The 21544-nt window shown below is 57.5% G+C and overlaps 3 protein-coding genes and 1 long non-coding RNA gene across 4 annotated transcripts in view; 3 read left to right on the plus strand and 1 right to left on the minus strand.

Moving 5' to 3' along the window:
• LOC142076499 (antigen WC1.1-like) overlaps window positions 1-21544 on the minus strand; it is a 127498-nt gene that overhangs the window by 54765 nt on the left and 51189 nt on the right. The window lies entirely within an intron of this gene.
• Window positions 3332-4663, plus strand: LOC142076519 (scavenger receptor cysteine-rich domain-containing group B protein-like). The gene is made up of 3 exons (XM_075138805.1): window positions 3332-3775; window positions 3814-4234; window positions 4632-4663. The coding sequence occupies exons 1-3, from the start codon at window positions 3332-3334 to the stop codon at window positions 4661-4663; spliced, it is 897 nt and encodes a 298-aa protein (XP_074994906.1).
• On the plus strand, window positions 5721-17496 carry LOC142076496 (scavenger receptor cysteine-rich domain-containing protein DMBT1-like; the record flags this gene model as incomplete). Its single annotated transcript, XM_075138777.1, has 13 exons — window positions 5721-6044; window positions 6442-6765; window positions 7326-7655; window positions 7921-8250; window positions 9315-9653; window positions 10314-10643; window positions 11610-11939; window positions 13222-13548; window positions 13756-14085; window positions 15047-15376; window positions 15904-16233; window positions 16491-16820; window positions 17426-17496. Coding segments are annotated over exons 1-13 (3984 nt in total), but the record flags the coding sequence as incomplete, so codon positions are not given.
• Window positions 17504-18005, plus strand: LOC142076527 (uncharacterized). Its single transcript, XR_012671201.1, has 2 exons — window positions 17504-17542; window positions 17676-18005. It is a non-coding gene; the product is annotated as an uncharacterized LOC142076527 (long non-coding RNA).

Genomic DNA, 21544 nt, shown 5'->3' on the forward strand with positions numbered 1-21544 from the left:
AATGAATGATGTTAATTTGACAACCCTTTTACAAAAACTCATTTTTTCCAGTGGCACACTGCTCTGGCTTTGGGCCCTTTTCTTGCACAACTTCAGCGTGCCACCATAAAGGGATGAGAAGACAGCAAACCTTTCCACCCTCTTGGCACCTCGGGACATGCCTGGGCTAGGGATTTGCAAGGGACATGCCTGGAGCATTTTCTGCATAACAGCAATCAGGAAGCAAACTGCTACTCCAAAAGGGACCCTTGCAAGTGCAACCACAGTAGGATAAGAAAATGGCAGTTACCCTTGCTTCCAAAGCTGATTGAGCCACCCAAAGCATCACAAGGTGGGTGCGAGACCCTTTCTCATCATGGATGGTGTCCAGGCTCGCCTGATGGCAAATGGCTACAGTGCAGGCGCTGGTTCCAGCCTCCACAATAAAGCCATTTACAGCCTTTAGTAATCTATTTTCTTGCAGTGGATGGTCCCTCACCCCCCAAACCCCAACCAGACACTTTCTAATGAAGCTAACGTAGCTATATTTCCCCAGTTCTGTGCGTAAAGGCTCAATTTAGCTTGTTGAAAGTAGATATCTTGTACCAGGATGTGTCAGGGCAGCTGCGGTGCCCGCAGGGGCTGGCACGTACGAGATGGGACCTGAGTGTCGAGAGGGTTTTGTTTGCTCCGTGTTTTCCTGGAACAGCTCGCCGTTTCGCAAGCCGATGACAAGACTGGCTGCTGCATGGGGCAGCGGGTCACCTCCTGGCAGAGCTTCACAGGAGGTGAAGCTCCCCAGGGGGAGCAGGGCAGAGGAAGAGGAGGGCTCGCTGCAGAAATCCCAGTTTGCCCTCCCAGTTGGCCAGTGGGACACCGGGCTCAGCTGGCACCTCTCACAAGGACAGTCCGCTCTAGCCTCCAGCCCGTGGCCAGGCTGCGAACATGGGAATGCTGGGCAGTCTCCATCCCTCGTCCCACCGCCCCGGGGGCAGAAACCAACCCACCTTCAGTGGGGCCAAGAGCGTGGAGACCCTTCTCTTGATGGCGTGCCTTTGGGGTGAGTGGCATTCACCTTCGCTGCTGATCACAGGGAGCCCATCGGCCACGTCTGCTCCTCCAGCCTGCTCAGTGCTGCACAGCAGAGGCTGGTTGTTTCTCTTGGGGGGTCTGGGGCAGGGAGGGAATGGCTTGTGATGGCTTTGGAGGCAGGTGAAAGCTGAGCAAAGTCAGGAGCTCAGCTATCTCTGCTGTACTCCAAGAGCCACGAATTGCAGGTCTACTTTTGCACACATGGTTTTGCCCCATAATCAAAGGCTTGTGCCCCATAAATAAAGGCTCGTGAGCATTGCAGGAGTGGAGTGAAGCGTGCCCGATCCTGAAGCTGTCTCTCAGCTGGCCACGGCCTCCTGCCCTGCTTTAATCTTGGCTTATCCCGGGCTGTGCATGGCAAACTCACAGTATTGCAGCACGGAGGGGTCTTGGCCAAACCCAACAGCACTGTGCATTAAGAGGGCAGCTCCTTGTACAATGAGCAAGTAGGGACCCACATTGCCAGGTCAAGGCTGGGTGGCTCAGGGCTGTGCAGCACAAGGAACCGAGTATTTGTTGAGCTAACAGGGCAGACAGGCAAGATGCTGGCAAGAGACATGACCCTTGTCCTCAGGCAGAGCTGTAAGGAAGCCATAGACCCTACAGGTCCCTTATCTGTAGCCATGGTTTGCTCTCAGACATTGGTGCAAGGATGGGGAAGAGCTCTGCTGCAAGAGCAATATCATGCCGATGGTTCAACAGCAGCTTTGCTTTGGAAATGGTTAAGAAAGGGCTCAGGGCTTTGCCCAAGCTGCCCTAGCTCAGAGCAGAAGCTGGTTATTTGATCTGGGCAACCTCCTTAGTGCTGTTTCACGTTTACACAGGGCACGAGCAGAAACACTCATCTTCTGATCAGGTTTGGAGTGAGCAAAATTAGGAACACGCTTTCCCTGCTGGTAGGGATTTCATTTTAATTTCCAGGATGATTAGTTGCTAAGGGCAGTTTGTACCACTGCCTCTTGGAACTAAAATTTTGCTTTAACTCGCTTGGGTTTTCTCCTTCTTTGGTGATCTATTCACAAACAGTACAATCTTCCCACTTTTTTTTGGAAATCCTGCTCCTGGAAGTTTCAGCATGGTGTTTGTCTCTTCGACAGTCAGCATGTCCAGTCAGTATCTCCTGGCTGGCTGGAGTCACCTGTGCTGGGACGTGTCCACCCAGCCACAGTCAATGCACAAGTGACTGGGCAGCGCTTGCCAGAAACATGCCAAGAAATCTATCAGCTCTGCTAAGTCGTAGCTGCGGCGCTGATATATTGCTTATCACAGGGTAGCCTTGGCGCTCCTAGTAAAAATAAGGAAGGAGAGCAAAAGGCGCAGGGGGAAAGGATGGAAGAGAAGAGCCAGCCATCATCAGGACTGCGCTCTTAGCCTGGGGACAGGACTTGCAAACCAGAGACCAAGTGCCTGCAATGCATGTGGTTCAGCCTCCTCGTAGAAGCGAATTTTGAGGGGTGGCTTTGCAAAGGGGCTTTGCTGCAAAGACACTTTATTGCAAAGACGCTTTATTGCAAAGACGCTTTATTGCAAAGACGCTTTCCTGCTCCCCGCTGCGCAGCCTGAATGGAAGACCTGAGCTGGGCACGCCTGCACGCAGCATGCCACAGTTGCGCAGATGCTGTCTGTATTTGAATGACTCAGGGATTTGATTTTCAACCTGTTTCGTCCTCTTTCTGGCCACTGTGACTTCCCAAGTGCCATGTCTGGCCCCTGACTTGCTGATGGTCAGACTTGCACACAGATCAGTGCCTGAGCACTTCGGAAATCATTATGCATGGTCAAAAGGCTTATTTACGCAACGCAACCATATCCCTCTTGAACTTCTTTTTCTGCTGACCTGGTCGAGCTCTCCACGTGACTAATGTCCAGTTACGGCTCCTTTCTGCACCGTCTCCCTTCCGTTAGCACTCTTGCAAAAGCGTGCCTATGGGACCAGTGGCAATCTCATGCTGTGGGTCTTGCACCTTGCCAAGACCCTTAGTTCAAGCAATTTTCCACTCATCCCGGCAAGCTTGCCGCTCAGCTGGACCCCAAGGCATTACCCACTCTTGATGGTGAAGCTACATCTTTGCTGCTGGCCACTTGTACAAAAACGTGCATTTTTTTCTGCCTATTACATGAGCAAGAAAAGGGGTCCTGGAGTGTGGGATCCTCACTGAGGTTAAGATGGTTGAAATCAGATGTTTAGATGCAGAGATGAGGCTCAGTTGCCTACAAACAGATGCCCAGGGCCATCTGAGATGCCCAGGGCAGGTGTGGGATGGTCCGCACCTCCTCTGAAACCCTTTTTGGGGAGCAGGAGCCATCTCAAACATGCGAGCAGCCGAGCCCCATTCACCCCCAGGATTTCAACTCCCCTCCTCTCTCCCCTCCCGGCTTTGCAGGCACCGCCGCTGAGAGCCCAGCGGGGCTCCTTCGCCTGGTGGGCGGCCCCGGCCGCTGTGCGGGGCGGGTGGAGGTGCTCCACAACGGGACGTGGGGGACAGTGTGCGACGACGGCTGGGGTCCCACCGAGGGTCGGGTCGTGTGCCGGCAGCTGGGCTGCGGGACAGTGCTGTCGGTGGCACCAGGAGCTCGGTACGGAGAAGGGACGGGACAGATCTGGTTGGACGAGGTCAACTGCACCGGGGAGGAAAGGGACCTCTCCGAATGCCGAGCCAGGCCATGGGGGGAACACAACTGTCACCACGTGGAGGATGCCAGCGTTGAGTGCTCAGGTAGCCCGGGATGGCAGCGATCCAGCTCTGCACCAGCTCCAGCCCCGCATCCCTTCCTGCTGTACCGGCAGTGACGCACAGCCGTCCTCCAACCGTTCCCCTTGGGGCACCCGCAGACTCCAGCATCACCGCCCTGGGCACCCTCCAGCTCCTCAACGGCCCCAACCGCTGCGCCGGGAGGGTGGAGGTGCTCCACAACCACATGTGGGGGACGGTCTGCGATGACGGCTGGGACCTGGCGGACGCGGCAGTGGTGTGCCGGCAGCTGGGCTGCGGCGCAGCGCTGTCGGCCACCAGTGGGGCTCGCTTCGGGAGGGGCCACGATCCCATCTGGTTGGACGAGGTGAACTGCACCGGCACCGAGGACACCCTCTTCGACTGCCAGGCCAGCGCGTGGGGGGACAACAACTGCTTCCACGGGGAGGATGCTGGAGTGATATGTTCAGGTAACTCACCTCGAGGTGCAAGAGGGGTCAACATCAGACTTTCAGGGTTTCCTAAGGGATCGTGGGACAGCTCCTGCATCTCCCCCAAAAGCGGTTGTTTGCAGCATCCCCTTTGCAGCGCTGGGGAGCACCTGCAGCACACAGGCAGGCAAGTCGCCCTGAAAAGCCTTCGCCCGCCTCCTGCTGCCGTGAATCCAGTGCTAAGCTGCAGGAACAGCAAAGGGCTGTTCGTTTGCAGCCGCATGCATGAATTACCGAGGACCTACCCCAAAGCCTAGTTTGCCTTGCGGGCCACTAAGCTGTACCATGCAAAGCTTTCTGCAGGTGTAACCCACCATCCCCAGTTCCTGCCCATCCGGCCAGGCCAGGTCTGTCTCGCCCATTGCCTGCGATGCAGGGCTTTTGGCGGAGTTTTTGACGCATGTGTAGCTCAGCCCTTTTATTTGGGCTGTGTAGCAGGGAGCATGAAAGTGCCTTTGCAATAAAGTGCCTTTGCAATAAGGTCCTGCACCTGGGTCGGGGCAACCCCCGGTATCAGCACAGGCTGGGGGAGGAAGGGATGGAGAGCAGCCCTGCCGAGAAGGACTTGGGGGTACTGGTGGATGCAAAGCTGGACATGAGCCGACAAATGTGCCCTCGCAGCCCAGAAGGCCGACCCTATCCTGGGCTGCATCAAAAGAAGCGTGGCCAGCAGGTTGAGGGAGGTGATTCTGCTCCTCTACTCTGCTCTGGTGAGACCCCCCCTGCAGTGCTGCGTCCAGCTCTGGGGTCCTCAGCACAGGAAAGACAAAGACTTGTTGCAGCGGGTCCAGAGGAGGGCCACAAAAATGATCAGAGGGATAGAGCACCTCTCCTATAAGGAAAGGCTGAGAGAGTTGGGGTTGTTCAGCCTGGAGAAGAGAAGGCTTCAGGGAGACCTTATTGCTGCCTATCACTACTTAAAGGGGGCTCATAAGAAAGATGAGGACAAACTTTTTAGCAGGGCCTGTTGCAATAGGACGAGGGGTAATGGTTTTAAACTAAAAGAGGGTAGATTCAGACCAGATAGAAGGCAGAACTTTTTTACAGTGAGGGTGGTGAGACACTGGCGCAGGTTGCCCAGAGAGGTGGTAGATGCCCCATCCCTGGGAACATTCAGGGTCAGGTTGGACGGGGCTCTGAGCAACCTGATCTGGTTGAAGATGTCCCTGCTCATTGCAGGGGGGGTTGGACTAGATGACCTTTAAAGGTCCCTTCCAGCCCAAACTATTCTATGATTCTATGATAAAGCGACTTTGGAATAAGGTGTCTTTGCAATAAGGTGACTTTGCAATAGTGTCTTTGCAACATAGCCCCTTTGCAAAGCCAACCTCTCAAAATTCATTTTTAAGAGGATGCTGAGCATTGCGAGCACTCAGTCTCCGCACACGGAGGATGCTCAGGCTGGAGCAGAAGCAGACGTGGCTCTCCCGGTGCACGTACCCTTGTGTGTCGTTGGCAGCTTCGGGGGTGTCCGTGGCCGCCGAGCTCCGCCTGGCCAATGGTTCGATGCGCTGCGAAGGCAGGGTGGAGGTCACCCACGACGGCACCTGGGCAGCCCTGTGTGACGAGGGCTGGGGTCTGGCTGAAGCTCGAGTGGTTTGCAGGCAGCTGGGCTGCGGAAGAGCGCTGTCAGCACCCGGTGGGTCGCATTTTGGGAAAGGACCCAGGCAAATGTGGCCTGACAGCGTGAGCTGCGTGGGCACGGAGACTGCCCTCTCTGCATGCAAGGTGAAGCCCCGGGGCAACGGCACTTGTCACCATGGGGGAGAAGCTGGTGTGGTGTGCGCAGGTAACCCCCTCGGGAGCGACACGGCATGAGAAGCAGGGGGGTTTTGGTCCATCACCCTGATTTTCCACCTCTGCAAGCAGCCCTGGACAATGTGTCCTCTTCATGGGCGTTTCCATCACGGGGTGTTGTAGGGTGTCTGGGGGGCTGGAGAAATTTTGGGCGTCCTCCTGGAGGGCTCGGTGCTGACGCCAGTGGGTGGGATGCTGCCGCGGTGCAGCTTGCAGCCTCTCGCCCTTCTGCCAGCAGGCACTGGGGATCAGCCAGCTCCTTTTTGCGGTGATTAGAACGAGCCCGCAGCACTTGGTACAACGCTCAGAGACCTGAGAAGGTGCCAGGGCAGTCTTCCTTACCCGGGGGTGGCAGCGTGTCGGCCCTTCCCCATATTTCCCTCTTCTAGGTAATTTGGAGGGCGACCAGGTCCGGCTGGTGAACTATGGCAGCCGCTGCGCTGGCAGGGTCGAGGTCTTACACAACAAGCAGTGGGGGACCGTGTGCGATGACAACTGGGACCTGCTGGACGCCGAGGTCGTCTGCCGGCAGCTGGACTGCGGGCGAGCGCTGTCGGCCCCTGGGGGGGGTCAGTTCGGGCGTGGGGATGGCATCATCTGGATGGACGAGACGAACTGCACGGGGATGGAGAGCATGCTGTCCGCCTGCCGGGCCCAGCCATGGGGCATCAATAATTGCTACCACGGGGAAGATGCTGGTGTGGTTTGCTCAGGTGACCAACGCTCCTTCAGCATCACTCCATCAAGGCGGTGGGGGGGGGTGTGTCATGACGGCAGGTCTGCACCCCCAGGTAAGACTGGGGGTCAGCATCAGCAGCCAGTGGGGTTTTCCCGGACCCTCCCTGCACCTGATGGTCCCATCGGAGGGCTGCTCTTCCCATCCCAAGGTGTTTATTTAAGGCGGTGGGAGGCATTCTTGCCAGGATTCCTATTTCCCACCCCTCTGGGAACCCTCCAGCTCCAGCCACAGGACCAACTGGTTGGGGGAAGCTTGGCGAAAGCAACCTGCCTGGCGAGCGATTCTTGCAGGGAGTGGGGCTGGGGTCCGGGAGGATGCAGGACAAGCGCAGATCCACCCTCTGCAGGGAGATGCTCTGGTGCAGGGTGCTCCTGGGGGGAGTTTTGGATGGTGGGGGGGAGCCCTCCTGTTCTCCCCTCCTCTGTGCTTTTTGACAGCTTGAAGAGGGGCTGGGAGCTTAATTGCAATAGGATAAGCGTGGAGGGAAACTGGCCGCCGTCTGAAGGCACTAATAAATCTCTCGGATGTTTGCAGACTCGATCATCCCCGAGCCGGCTCATCTCCAGCTGGCAAATGGCTCGCACCGCTGCGCTGGCAGAGTTGAGGTGCTTCACCAGGAGGAGTGGGGAGCCGTCTGCGACCGCGGCTGGGATAAGCGGGATGCCGAGGTTGTGTGCCGGCAGCTGGGCTGCGGGACAGCGCTGCCGGTCTTGGAGGGGGCAGACTTCGGTGCCGGACCCCCACGCGTCTGGCTGGACAACGTGAACTGCCAGGGGACAGAGCCGGCCCTTACGAAATGCCGGGCAAGCCTGTGGGGAGAGAGCAGCTGCAGCCACGGAAAGCACGCCAGCGTGGTATGCTCAGGTGGGTTTCACTCCGGCACCAGCAGTGGTTCAGGACGCACCGGTGATTTCCCCCATCTTGGGAGCAAGATGCCGGCTTCACCCCACTTGCTGCTGGGTCAAGTACCCCTAAACCCTTTGAGGAGTTCCTCCGTAAGGTGGGGATGAGATGCTGTGGGTTCAGAGGTGATGTGACCAGGCAGCACTGGCTACGTGCCAAAACGCAGGGTCCTTCCTCCTCCCGTGAAGGGGCTGGATGCTCTGAGCATCTCCCTGCCTGTTTGCAGGCTCGGCCGTTTCCAGCTTTGCCCCCGTCCGGCTGGTGGACGGCCCAGGTCGCTGCGCCGGGAGGGTCGAGGTGTTTCACAATGAGAAATGGGGGACAGTGTGCGATGACAGCTGGGACTTCGCGGATGCCAGAGTGGTCTGCCGGCAGCTGGACTGCGGGACGGTGGTATCGGCTCCGCGGCGGGCTCACTTCGGGCAGGGACAGGGACCCATCTGGCTGGACGACGTGCGCTGCACGGGGACCGAGGCAGCCCTCTCTGAATGCAGAGCCAAGGGCTGGGGTGTCCATGGATGTGAGCATGGAGAAGATGCCAGCGTGGTGTGCTCAGGTAACCACCGCCCGTTGTGGTGCCAGGAGCACTGCAGCAAACCTTACCATGGTCCTCCTGCACTGGGGTTTGACTCTGCTTTCCTCTGGGTGCAAGGGCTTGTGATGCAGGAACAGTTTGCAGCCAGCCTGGAGACCCTTTGCTTTGAAGTCAGCCCCTCGTGGTCCATCCTGGTGGAAGAGGGCAGCTGTATGCAGACATTAAAGTCCGAGAAAAACAAATGCCTTGCCCATTTGCATGGCTATCGCTAAAAATACGGTCTCTGGCATGCTTTTGGCTGATGCTATTTATCACAAATCCTGGCAGTTAGCACGGGCCAGAGACCATTCCCATCAAGCACATTACAACACAGCCACCTACTTCTTCATAGCAGGGCAGACTGCAGTACGAATGGGCCTTCTCCCACTGCGGTCAGGGAGGACTCTCCGACACCTTTGGTTGATCCATGGTAGATGTACCCCATGATGCTCAGAGCTGCGTGAGCCCATGAGAGCCCATCTCCCATCCCTCTCTCTCCTCTCCAGCTCTGACTTTCTCCCAGAGGAACCCCGTGGTCCATTTCAGTGACTGTTAAGAAGCTGGGGCCACTGCTTAATATCAGGTTGCTTAATATCAGGATGGACTTTGCTTAATATCTGGGTGCCACTGACTGAGACAGCCAGAGTTGAATCCGGTCACCCCAGCATGGGAAGGTAGCACCTCACCCTAGTTGGGCTAAGAGATCCTACAGGAAAACCTGTGCTCTTCAGGAGCAGCAGGAGTCCCACAAGGCACAAGGATGCCTACATCTTGGCAACTGGACCCTGCCCTATGTGTCTGCTTTAGGAGGGCAAACTATATAAGGCCCATTGACTATAGTCTGGTCAAGCCCATGCTAATCAATCCTTGGGCACCACTCGGGCCAGTTCACATCACACCTCAAAGGTCTGCCCTCTCTGTCGTTGCAAGAGCATCCTTGACCCCGAAGGCTGCTCAGCCTCTGGTGTAGACCCATTGCAGGCAGCCGGAGGTTTCACAGGGCAGAAGGTATCCCCTTAACGTCTGTACGCTCTCTGATGTTGTAGGATCGGGCATTTCCGACCTCGGAAGCCTCCGCCTGGTGAACGGCTCAGACCCATGCTCTGGGAAAGTTGAAGTGTTTCATGATCAGCGCTGGGGGGGCATCTGCACCGATGGATGGGACCTGGCTGAAGCCCACGTGGTGTGTCGGCAGCTGGGCTGCGGGGCAGCGCACTCGGCCATGGGGTCTACCCAGTTTGGGACAGGAGATGGCCTGATCTGGGTGGATGCTGTGGAATGCACCGGGACGGAGGCGGCCCTTTTTGAATGCAAGGTCAAGTTCTGGGGTGCCAAGAGCTGCAAGTCGAGGGGGCATGCAGGCGTCTCGTGCTCTGCAGCCGCAGGTCAGTGGTGGTGAGTCGGGGATCAGTCCTCCCCTGGGGGAGGCTGTGCAGTCTGATCAAATTCGCCCATCCAGCTCCTCCTTGTCCTGGCTCAACCACCCCTTGTTTCTGTGGTCCCACCAGGAAGCACAAGGTGTTTTCTGTTTTGAGGTCTACCAGTCCCTGGCTTCCCTCAGGCAAAGTGCTTGGAAATCCCGAGCCTGGGATTCCCAGAAATCCCAAGCCTGTAAGACGCAGGCTTTCCATCACACACAGAGAGCCTTGGCACACCAGGGTTGCAGCTGCCCGTGTGGGTTTTTTTTTGATCCATGCTGCTGCACAGCCTCTAGTCCTCGGGGAGTCCCTTCTCTTCACCAAGCTATTCCTTACTCAGGTGCACGATGCACTTGGTGCCTCCTCGCCTGCTTGTCCCCATAAGGATACTCACACCACGGGAGCTCCTCTGTAACTTGGCTGGGTTCACAATCTGCTGGGCATGGCCCAGCAGGCTTGTCCCAAAAGGTGTCATGCACGCACACCCAGGGCGCAGTAGTAGCAGAAATGCTACATGCTGGTGGAGACCTTGCAAGACCCCTTGCAAGGGAAGGTCCACCACATTGCAGCCACTGGACAGGCAGGCATTTCTGGCCAGAATTTATTGTCCTCCGATTCTGTTTTTAGACTTGGACCCAGGGAGCTCGGAAGCCCTGCGGCTGGTGAACGGCCGACACCGCTGCTCCGGGAGGGTGGAGGTCTTTCACAACCAGCAGTGGGGGACCATCTGCGATGACGGCTGGGACCTGAACGATGCGGCCGTGGTGTGCCGGCAGCTGGGCTGCGGGACAGCCATATCAGCCCCAGGTTTATCTGGATTTGGGCAAGGATCTGGCCCCATCTGGCTAGATGGAGTGAGTTGTCTTGGGACAGAAGCCACCCTCGCTGAATGCCCGGTCAAGCCTTGGGGACACCATGCATGTAACCACGTGGAAGACGCCAGCGTTGTGTGCTCAGGTAATCCTCACCACGTGTTTTCACTGTAAGATGGACCAAGCCCCGTCCTTCTGCAGGCTGGGAACAGCTTGGGAACAAGCTGGCCAACAAATTGCCCAGATCAGTAGAAACCGCAATAAAATAACAGTGTTCAGAGACATGGAAAAATACGATACACTGGGAAAAAAGCCACATGACTTAAATCATGCTTCAGTGTCTGGTACCATTGGAGGTGTCCAAGACGTTTTCATGGGGTGAAGCATCTGCACCCTTTGAGAGCGGTAGCTGGAGGGTGCATGGGTGCTGCTTGAGTGGCAACAGATGCAACTGCACCCTGCCCCAGCTCAAGAGCAGGCAGAGCGACTTGCGCTGCCGACACTGTAAAATGTCAGGATGTGCAGATAAATGCAGAAAGATGCACTGGAATCAACTGCTCTCATGTGATACACCACTTTTGAACTAGCTGCTACCAGTCTAGCCTTGGCCTTAGAAGGTCAACCTCCACGGACAGGTCAATGTGGCAGTCAGAAGCATTCAGGCCAGGGACAACCAGAAAAAGATCCTTTGCCATTTCCTCTAGGGCAAGAAGTGGGTAGTGCCAGGTGAACCTAGGTGATGGAGCTTCCAAGCGAGGGGGAAGGAAAGCACAGAGAAACACTGGCAAGGACCCTTATGCATCCCTTCTTCCCAGCACAGTGTCCCTCAGGTGGAGACACATGCGCTTTCTCCTGTCCCGACCTCTGAACCAGGGTGCAACCACCCTCAGGGTGCAACTGGCGGAAGGGATCTTCTGCAGCTCCTTCCACCCTGCAAAAATCCCCTGTGCTCACTTTACTGCAAGCCCCTGATAAAGGGCAAGGGACACACAAGCTCGCTGCAGCAATGCCATCCAGAACTGCCACAGGGATGTCCTGCCCTCTCCGGCCCAGCAGGCTCTGAGACACACAAGCATATCCCTAATGATGCCCGGTTTTGGGTATTTTTCAGGCTCGGGGATTGCCAGCACCTCCAGGCTTCGCCTGGTGGGTGGTTTGAGCGAGTGCGCCGGGAGGGTTGAGGTGTTTTATAACAACGAGTGGGGAACGGTCTGCGACGACGGCTGGGACCTGAGCGACGCGGCAGTGGTCTGCCGGCAGCTGGGCTGCGGGATGGCCCTCGCAGCCCCCGGCTCGGCTCGGTTTGGGTGGGGAGCCGGCCCCATCTGGCTGGATGACGTGAACTGCACAGGAGAGGAAACCGACTTCTCCGAGTGCCGAGCCAAGACGAGGAGCATCCGCAACTGCCACCACGGGGAGGACGCTGGCGTGGTGTGCACAGGTGAGAGCCGGGACGGCGCTGGCCAGAGGCAGAGCTCCTGCCGGTACCCAGAGGCAGACAGCTGGCTGCCTTTGGAGGAGGTGCTGTGTGCAGGGCTGGTGTAGGAGCCTCTTGCAGCTCTCAGCCATGTGTATCTCCCGGACCTTCACCTCAAGGCCAAGTGCAACGTCCTGCACCTGGGTCGAGGCAATCCCTGCTGTCAATACAGGCGGGGGGATGAAGGGATTGAGAGCAGCCCTGCCGAGAAGGACTTTGGGGTACTGGTGGATGAAAAGCCGGACATGAGCCAGCAATGTGCACTTGCAACCCAGAAAGTCAACCGTGTCCTGGGCTGCATCAAAAGAAGCGTGGCCAGCAGGTTGAGGGAGGTGATTCTGCCCCCGTACTCTGCTCTGGTGAGACCCCACCTGGAGCACTGCGTCCAGCTCTGGAGTCCCCAGCGCAATAAAGACATGGACCTGTTAGAGAGGGTCTAGAGCAGGCCACAGGAATGGTCAGAGGGTTGGAACACCTCTCCTATGGAGAAAGGCTGAGAGAGTTGGGGTTTTTCAGCCTGGAGAAGAGAAGGCTCCAGGGAGACCTTATTGCAGCCTTTCAATATATAGAGGGGGCTTGTGAGAAAGACGGAGAGAGGCATTTTACCAAGTGACAGGACAAGGGTCAGTGGTTTTAAACTGAAAGAGTGTAAATTTAGATGGGACATAAGGAAGGATTGTTTTATGATGAGGGTGGTGAGACATGGGAACAGGTTGCCCAGAGAACTTGTGGATGTCCCATCATTGGAAGTGTTCAAGGTCAGGTTGAATGGGGCTCTGAGCAACGTGATCTAGTGGAAGATCTAGCGCCCATGGCTGAAGGATTGTACTAGATGATCTTTAAAGGTTCCTTCCAACACAAACCATTCTATGAGTCTATATTGGAAGTGTTCAAAGTCTGGTTGGATGGGGCTTTGAGCAACCTGATCTAGTGGAAGATGTTCTCACCCATGGAAAGGGGGTTGGACTAGATGGTCTTTCCTAGAAGGTCCCTTCCAAACCAAACCCTGCAGCCAGGCATCACACCCAGAGTTTTATCCCCCTGGTAAAATGGCAGCGCCCAGCCACATCAATCCCTTTTGTACTCAATGCTACCAATGCCCAAACGCTGGCCCTGCCCTGCTCCTCCCTGGAGGCACGCAGGATGCTGCAGGTGGGGGGTGATGCAGGGATGCGGGCAGGGGGTGGTCCAGGGATGTGGGGGTGCCCTGCAGCCGCGCATCCACCTATCTCCCTCTCCGCAACAGCAGGCAACTCTAGCTTAGCCAACCTGCGGCTGGTGGACGGGCCACACCGTTGCACCGGGAGGGTGGAGGTGCTCAACGCTGGGCAGTGGGGGACAGTCTGCGATGACGGCTGGGACCTGAATGATGCAGCGGTGGTGTGCAGGCAGCTGGGCTGTGGCAGAGCTGAGGCAGCCCCCGGCCGGGCTCGCTTCGGGCAGGGGACAGGGCACATCTGGCTGGATGACGTGGCCTGCACTGGGAGCGAGGACGCCCTTGCCCAGTGCCGAGCCCATCCCTGGGGGCAGAGTAACTGCAACCACAGAGAAGACGCCAGCGTGGTGTGCTCAGGTATGTCCTGGTCCTGCAACATGGGGTGTCCTGGGGATCGGCGGGGGGAGCCGATCTTGCATCTCGCTGCCTCCGGAGTGATGCTGCAGCGGGATGGGATGGTCAAGCCCTTCCTGGGGTGGGGAGTCCTTTCGCCCCAGCCCCGGGCATTGCCACCAGCACCGTGTGTGTCCCCAACCCACCGTGACATTTCTACGGTGCTTCCAGACACCAGTGCAACCAACTCTTCGACTGTCCGGCTCGTGGATGGACCACATCGCTGCGCCGGGAGGGTGGAGGTCTTTCACAATAAGCAATGGGGGACGGTCTGCGACGACGGCTGGGACCTGAGTGACGCGGCGGTGGTCTGCCGGCAGCTGGGCTGCGGGGCTGCCCTCGCGGCCCCGGCACGGGCTTCCTTCGGGAGGGGGTTGGATCCCATCTGGCTTGACAGGGTCGCCTGCGCCGGAGGGGAGAACGCCCTCGTGGAGTGCCGGGCCAGGCCCTGGGGAATGAACGGCTGCACCCACGAAGAGGATGCTGGCGTGGTCTGCTCAGGTGATGCTTATTCCTGCAGGGTCCTAAAAGCACAGCTTGGAGCTGCGCCCCCTCCCCCCCCCCAAAAAAAAAAGCCTTTTCCTCTCCAACCCGGCCCCAGGAGCACTGGCTGCAGGAAGGAGATTTCAAGGGCACGGGGGCTCGTCCCCTTCAGATGGTGTTGGCGCCCGTCCCCACACCCCAGTAGCCTGTGGAGCTGCCCTGATCCAGCTGCCCTTGGCACAGCTGAGCAGGAAAGGGGGGAAAAAGGATGTTGACCCCCAGTTTGGGATGCGTGCCACACCGAGACTCTGCTAGGTCCCAGCGAGGCTCTGAGAAAGGGAATATATTTCTCCCCTTCCCCATCAGGGACCGAGTCAGGAGGCCAAACGTAGGTGCCTGGTGGTGCTTATGAAGCCCCAAGGGCCATGCCCAAGGCAGGGCTCAGGCCAGGATCTGTCCTCCCATCCCACCGTGGCTGGGCATCTGCCACCAGAAAGCCCCCCCGGCCACGCAGTCCTCTTGTCCTCAACACCGCATTGTCCGCTTCTCTGGAAGCACAAGCCTTATGAGGAGCGGCTGAAGGAACTGGGGTTGTTCAGCCTGGAGAAGAGGAGGCTGAGGGGAGACCTCATTGCGCTCTACAACTACCTGAAAGGAGGTTGTAGCGAGGTGGGGGTTGGTCTCTTCTGCCAAGTAACAGCGATAGGATGAGAGGAAATGGCCTCAAGGTGCACCAAGGGAGGTTTAGATTGGACATTAGGAGAAATTTCTTTACTGAAAGAGTGGTCAGGCCTTGGAACAGGCTGCCCAGGGAAGTGGTGGAGTCACCATCCCTGGAGGTATTTAAAAGACGTGTAGATGAGGCCCTTAGGGACATGGTGTAGAGGGCATGGTGGTGTTGGGTTGACGGTTGGACACGATGATCTTAGAGGTCTTTTCCAACCTGTATGATTCTATGATTCTATGATTCTGCCCGCAGACCTGGCCAGGGCAGAGGTGGCAGAGGTCCGCCTGGCAGAAGGACCGAACCGCTGTGCTGGGAGGGTGGAGGTGCTCCACGCCGGGCAGTGGGGGACGGTCTGCGATGACGGCTGGGATCTGAATGACGCGGCGGTGGTGTGCAGGCAGCTGGGCTGTGGCAGGGCCATGGCGGCCCACGGCCGGGCTCGCTTTGGGCAGGGGACAGGGCACATCTGGCTGGACGACATGAGCTGCACCGGGCAAGAGGACAACCTCGCCCAATGCCAAGCCCGTCCATGGGGACAGAGTAACTGCCACCACGGAGAAGACGCTGGTGTGGTGTGCTCAGGTACATCCCAGTCCTGCAATACAGGGCATGCGGGTGGGGGACGAGAGGGTCTGTCCTACATCTGGCTGCCTCCGGGGTGATGCTAGCTCTGGAAAGGCATGTTTTCTGGGGAAGGGGGCTGCCAAAGGGTTATAGCCTCTTTTTGGCCAGGCTTGTCCCCAACCAGCAACAGGTTCCCACCCCACTCATAACCAACACCTCCTTGAAACCATCATCCCCGCCTCATGGCACTAAGCGAGCCAAGCCCGGTCTTGAGGGGACCACCCGACCCCAAATCCCCAGCCTGGTCTCCATTGCCTGGTCCACATGCTTGCATAGAAGAGACACCACCATTTTAGGGTATGAAGGTCCAACTGAAGTCCATCCCCACAGCCATGCTCCTCTGGAAGGGTTGGGGGGGTTGCATCGCTTGCTGGGGGTGACCATAACGACTCCGTATTTGCACTCTGGCTTCTGGTTTGGGGATTTTTTTTTGGCAAGGTGATGGGTGCCCTGTTTTCCTTCCCTAACCGGCTTTCTCTTGGCAGATGCCAATGTCACAGAGGAGGCGCAGGTCCGCCTGGCCAATGGCCCGAACCGCTGTGCTGGGAGAGTGGAGGTGCTTCATGAACAGCGGTGGGGGACCATCTGTGATGACAGCTGGGATTTGAAGGATGCCAAGGTGGTCTGCCGGCAGCTGGGCTGTGGGACGGCCGTGTCGGTCCTGGGCCAAGCTCACTTTGGGCAAGGGTTGGAGCCCATCTGGCTGGATGATGTGGAGTGCACCGGCACAGAGACAACCTTCTCCCAGTGCAGCCTTAGCAGCTGGGGACTCCATAACTGCAACCACGAGGAAGATGCGGGAGTTGTGTGCTCAGGTGGTCCCTGGGGGGAATGCTCAGATGCCCCAAAAAAGGGTTTTATCTGGGACTGGGAGGGTGGCAGCACTGGTGGGACATCGGTGGTGGGAATGACCTTACAAAGGAGCTGCGGGGGGAACGGTGCAGCCAGTACAGATGGCACGTGGTGTGCACGCCCATCCTTGCACGCGTGCCCCTCTGGGACCTTGCATGCCCCTCCCTGTCTGCCTGCTGCGTCGGAGGGGCCGTCTCACCCCCTTTGCTCCTTCTTGCAGGCACAAACCCCCTGCCGCTGCGGGTGCAGGATGGCCCCGGTCCCTGCGCAGGGCGGGTGGAGGTGCTCTACAACGCTACCTGGCACGGGGTGTGCAGCAGCGGCTGGAGCTTGCTGGAAGCCGGGGTGGTCTGCAGGCAGCTGGGCTGCGGGCCAGCCCAGTCGGCGCCTGTCGGAGCCCAGCTCAGCCGGGGGGACGGCCATGCCCTGCTGGAGGGGCTGAGCTGCCGGGGGACCGAGTCATTGCTCCTGGAGTGCCAGCAGAGAGAGACGGGGCTGGGACCGTGCAGGCAGGGCTCGGCAGCCAGCGTGGTGTGCGCAAAGCCGAAGGGTGAGCGCTGGGATCCTCTGTGGTGTCTGAACTCAGTGGGGGAAAAGGTCCCAAGGGGAGAAGAAAGGGGAAAGGTGGCACACACTCATCCCGGCAAGCTCTTGAGGGCCTTTCCTGGGGGATGCACCTCATTTTTCCATCACCCTTGGGAGCATTGGAGATGCTTTCCTGACCCCAGAACACATTCATCCCTCCCATTTCTTCTTGAAGCCCAAATTTCCTTATCCTCCTCCAAACCCTCTGGAGCAGCCCCCGTTTCTCAGATAGGTTGTGGTAGAGCTGGGACAACTTTGAAGGATGGAGGAGGGTCAGAAATAGGCCTATGTGAGATGTATCACCCCAAATCCAAATCAGGACAACGCACCAGGGAGCTGATGCAGGTTTTAAGAGCAGCAGGAACATGAAAGGTCGCTCCAACCACCCCATCCCATCATCCCCCCGGGGAAATGGGTCTTAATGTGAAGCCTAATTAAGGAAAGCCCATCTCCACCACCAGCTGAGCTGCTAGGGGGAGACAAGCCATGTTCAGTGTTAGGTTTTCTTGCATGCCATTACTGGTCTTGGCTGGAAATGGGATCCCAAGGCTGCTCTCCCCTCAACCCCAGGCGCTTCACCATCCTGCTCGGTGCTGATAGCGCTGCTGGCCCTGGTGATGCTGCTGAGCGGGGTCCTGCTGTGGCTCAACCTGAAGAGGAGGTGCATGGCAACAGCCCAGGCTGGAGGTGACAGTCCCATCCCTGTGTGTCCCCCGACTCATGGTCCCCACTCTGGCCACCCCAAAACCCAGGGGGATGCGGAGACGGGGGTCAGCTCAGCAGCTGCCAGAGCCCCGTGACAGCCCCCTCCATCTCTCAGCCCACCAGCACCCTGGGGACCAGAGCACGTCAGTGACATCATTCCAGCCCGTGGGGGCCATCTACCTCCCCACCAAGGCAGAAGCCCCTGAGGATGCCGACACTGAGACGACGCAGCTCATGAAGGAAGATGCTGCCCTGTGATGCCAGCCCCCCCCGCACGCTCGTCCCACGGGGGTCACAGCAGGCTCCCGCTGCCCCCCACCTTTCCCTAATCTGCTTTCCCAAAGGCTACAAAGCAGAGACTGACAGGCAGCACATTTCGAAAACAGCCGGTGCCAATGACTTACACCAGGAACCCCAAAATAGCTGGCCAAGGGGAGGTCTCCCAGTCTGGTGATGTTTTATTTAACCCATATCAGCACCCTCCAGGCAGCCCCCATGGCTCAGGAGAGGCCGATGAAAGCTGGCGCAAGGCTGAGCTAAATCATAGAATCATAGAACCATTAAGGTTGGAAAAGACCTCTAAGATCATCGAGTCCAACCGTCAACCCAACACCACCATGCCCACTACACCATGTCCCTAAGGGCCTCATCTACACGTCTTTTAAATACCTCCAGGGATGGTGACTCCACCACTTCCCTGGGCAGCCTGTTCCAAGGCCTGACCACTCTTTCAGTAAAGAAATTTCTCCTAATGTCCAATCTAAACCTCCCTTGGCGCAACTTGAGGCCATTTCCTCTCGTCCTATTGCTGTTACCTGGGAGAAGAGACCAACACCCACCTCTCTACAACCTCCTTTCAGGTAGTTGTAGAGCGCGATGAGGTCTCCCCTCAGCCTCCTCTTCTCCACACTAAACTACCCCAGTTCCCTCAGCCGCTCCCCATCAGACTTGTGCTCCAGACCCTTCACCAGCTTCGTTGCCCTCCTCTGGACACGCTCCAGCACCTCCATGTCCTTCTTGTCGTGAGGGGCCCAGAACTGAACACAGGATTCGAGGTGCGGCCTCACCAGTGCCGAGTACAGGGGCACGATCACCTCCCTAGTCCTGCTGGCCACACCAGTTCTGATACAGGCCAGGATGCCGTTGGCCTTCTTGGCCACCTGGGCACACTGCCGGCTCATGTTCAGCTGCTGTCAACCAGCACCCCCAGGTCCTTTTCCTCCGGGCACTTTCCAGCCACTCTTCCCCAAGCCTGTAGCGTTGCCTGGGGTTGTTGTGGCCCAAGTGCAGGACCCAGCACTTGGCCTTGTTGAACCTCATACAGTTGGGCTTGGCCCATCGATCCAGCCTGTCCAGGTCCCTCTGCAGAGCCTTCCTACCCTCCAGCAGATCAACACTCCCGCCCAACTTGGTGTCGTCTGCAAACTTACTGAGGGAGCACTCGATCCCCTCGTCCAGATCATTGATAAAGATATTGAACAGGACCGGCCCCAGTACTGAGCTCTGGGGAACACCGCTCGTGACCGGCCGCCAACTGGATTTAACTCTGTTGACCACAACTCTCTGGGCTCGGCCGTCCAGCCAGTTTTTTACCCAGCGAAGAGTGCACCTGTCTAGGCCGTGAGCCGCCAGCTTCTCTAGGAGAATGCTGTGGGAGACAGTGTCAAAGGCTTTACTGAAGTCCAGGCAGACCACATCCACAGCCTTTCCCTCATCCACAAGGCGGGTCACCTGGTCATAGAAGGAGACCAGGTTGGTCAAGCAGGACCTGCCTTCCATGAACCTGTGCTGGCTGGGCCTGATCCCCTGGTTGTCCCGGACATGGCTTGTGAGTGCCCTCAAGCGCTCCATGATCTTCCCCGGCACCGAGGAGCAGAGGAGCAGAAGGAAGGGTACGAATGAATTAAAAGGGGGTCCCCAACCCTCCAGGCATGACGGGTGTGAGTACTGGGGGAGGACATAAGCTGCTTTTGTGCTCTTCTGCAACAGCTTCCCCCAGACCTTGGATGGAGGCAAGTCCCCCCATTTCTTGACCAACCCAGGTGCTGCAAAGCACTTTACCCCACAAACCCAAATACTCAGCCGTCCTCCCTGGATGCATTTTGGGGCAGCCACAGAGCCCTTTTTCTTGCCTCATGCCCCCAACCTGCAACCATCCCTTGGGGACTCAACCATGGGGAACCTCCCTACTGAGGTTCATGAGGGCACACGAGGTGCTATCACCTGGTAGCTCATGGTTCTCCACTGGCACCTCATGCCTAAAAGCATCCCAGTACAGAGGGACCCTGCTCTCAGCCTCATCCCAGGGTCCATCAGGCTTGCAAACTGAGGGCTGTGCCCCCAAAGCACTCGGGATGATGGGAAGGAGGCCAGAAGACCCAACGAGCAGAGGTCCCAACAGCAGGAGACGACATCTGTCACGGCAACTGATGCCTTCCTTGCCAGAATAAAACACAGGTGCATTGTGCCTGGTCCTTTCTCCACCTTCCCCAGAGATGAACAACATCCCAAATCTGGGAAAGGTGCAGAACCGAAGGTTTCTCCACATTTCTCCTTTTTTCTGTGACGCTTCAGAAGGGCTGGAGAGCAAGGTCCCAAAATTAGGAGCAAAATCAGAGTCAGGGCTGCTTGGGGTCCATCACATTCAGAAATAAACTGAAAGCCCTTCATATAAGCCCCTGCGCTCCTCACCCCAGGTGAATCCGTCCCCTAGATCCTGCCCAGGAAGCTCCAGGAGCTCACCAGATGCTGGAGGAAACATCTCAAGATGGATTGGAAAAGCTGGGCAGCGCCAGCATGAGATCGCCCCCCAGGCCATGGCTGAAAGGGGAGCAGGGGGTCTGCAGGACATCCAAGCAGCACACCACCTGAATGAATTTCCTCCAGCGAGGCCATCCCTTTCCTTGCCAACTACCAAGCTGGCGTTGGCCATAAGGTCATCGGTTGGTGACCTTATCCATTGCTTGGTGACCACCACTGCTTGGTGATCACACAACACATGATCCCAGCACATGAGAAAAGCCTTAATTCTGAGACGGGCATCTCTGGGAGCAGCCACCCTGAGGCCTGAACCACCAGAGATGGTCCTCTCCTGCCTTCCGAAATGCAGCAGATCAGGAAAGTAAACCTGCCTTTGGCCTCCAGGATGCCAAAGGCTGGAGATCCCACAGGGCAGGATGCCCATCAAAGGTTGGGGCTTGTCCAACTACAAGTGCACACAGTCCAGCTACCACCTACCTAGTGCCACCTGAGATGCCCTCAATCACCCCAGATACTCATAGCGAGGCTGGCATATAGGACATAGGGACTATAAGAGATACAAGCTCTCCTGGAAGAGGAGCTGAAGGCCCACTGGGTACCCCAGATCATCTCCGATGGCCTCAGCAGTTGAATGCAACCCCAGACTTCATCAACCATTTGGAGCGCTTGATTGGGCTGCTCCTACACAGGCAACATGCATCATTGGAGTTGCCTTCAGGTGTGTGAGACACCCACAGAAGCAAAAACGTGACATCCAGGAAGAGACCTGGATGACATTACGAAGGCAGCCATCTCCTGCCACCAGCGCAAACAGGTGTCCTCCAAATCCCACATCCCCAAGTTTTTGCTCCTTTACGAGAGTCCCCCCCCCTGCTCAGGAACATGAGTTAAAGGAGAGGGTGAGTTTGGGTGGGATATGGCCTAAGGGGAACTGCCTCTGCTCTGGGGTTGGGGTGAAGGGGCCCCCACCACTGCAACATGCATCATGTAGGTGCTTCATGGCCAATACGACACCTCCAGCGTCTCACCACACTTTAAAGGGTAAAGGACCACTATCACCACAGGCATTCTGTTCCCAGGGCTGCAGGTGCAACCTCCCTTCCCCAGAGACATGTGGACACAGCAGATGCCAGGATGGGAACCTGTTGAGATGCATCCACCACCAGCTGGGCTACAGAGGACAGATGTTTGGGGACAGGCTCAACCCTGAAGCCAAATCACAAC

This window comes from Calonectris borealis, unplaced genomic scaffold (genome assembly GCF_964195595.1).
Source record: "Calonectris borealis unplaced genomic scaffold, bCalBor7.hap1.2 HAP1_SCAFFOLD_59, whole genome shotgun sequence".
Taxonomy (NCBI): domain Eukaryota; kingdom Metazoa; phylum Chordata; class Aves; order Procellariiformes; family Procellariidae; genus Calonectris; species Calonectris borealis.

Coding starts and splice junctions, on each gene's coding strand:
- LOC142076519 (XM_075138805.1), top strand. CDS start 3,332: ATGGTCCGCACCTCCTCTGAAACCCTTTTTGGGGAGCAGGAGCCATCT. Junction 3,776..3,813: donor ACCACGTGGAGGATGCCAGC/GTTGAGTGCTCA, acceptor GCAGCGATCCAG/CTCTGCACCAGCTCCAGCCC. Junction 4,235..4,631: donor TGCTGGAGTGATATGTTCAG/GTAACTCACCTC, acceptor CCTGCGATGCAG/GGCTTTTGGCGGAGTTTTTG.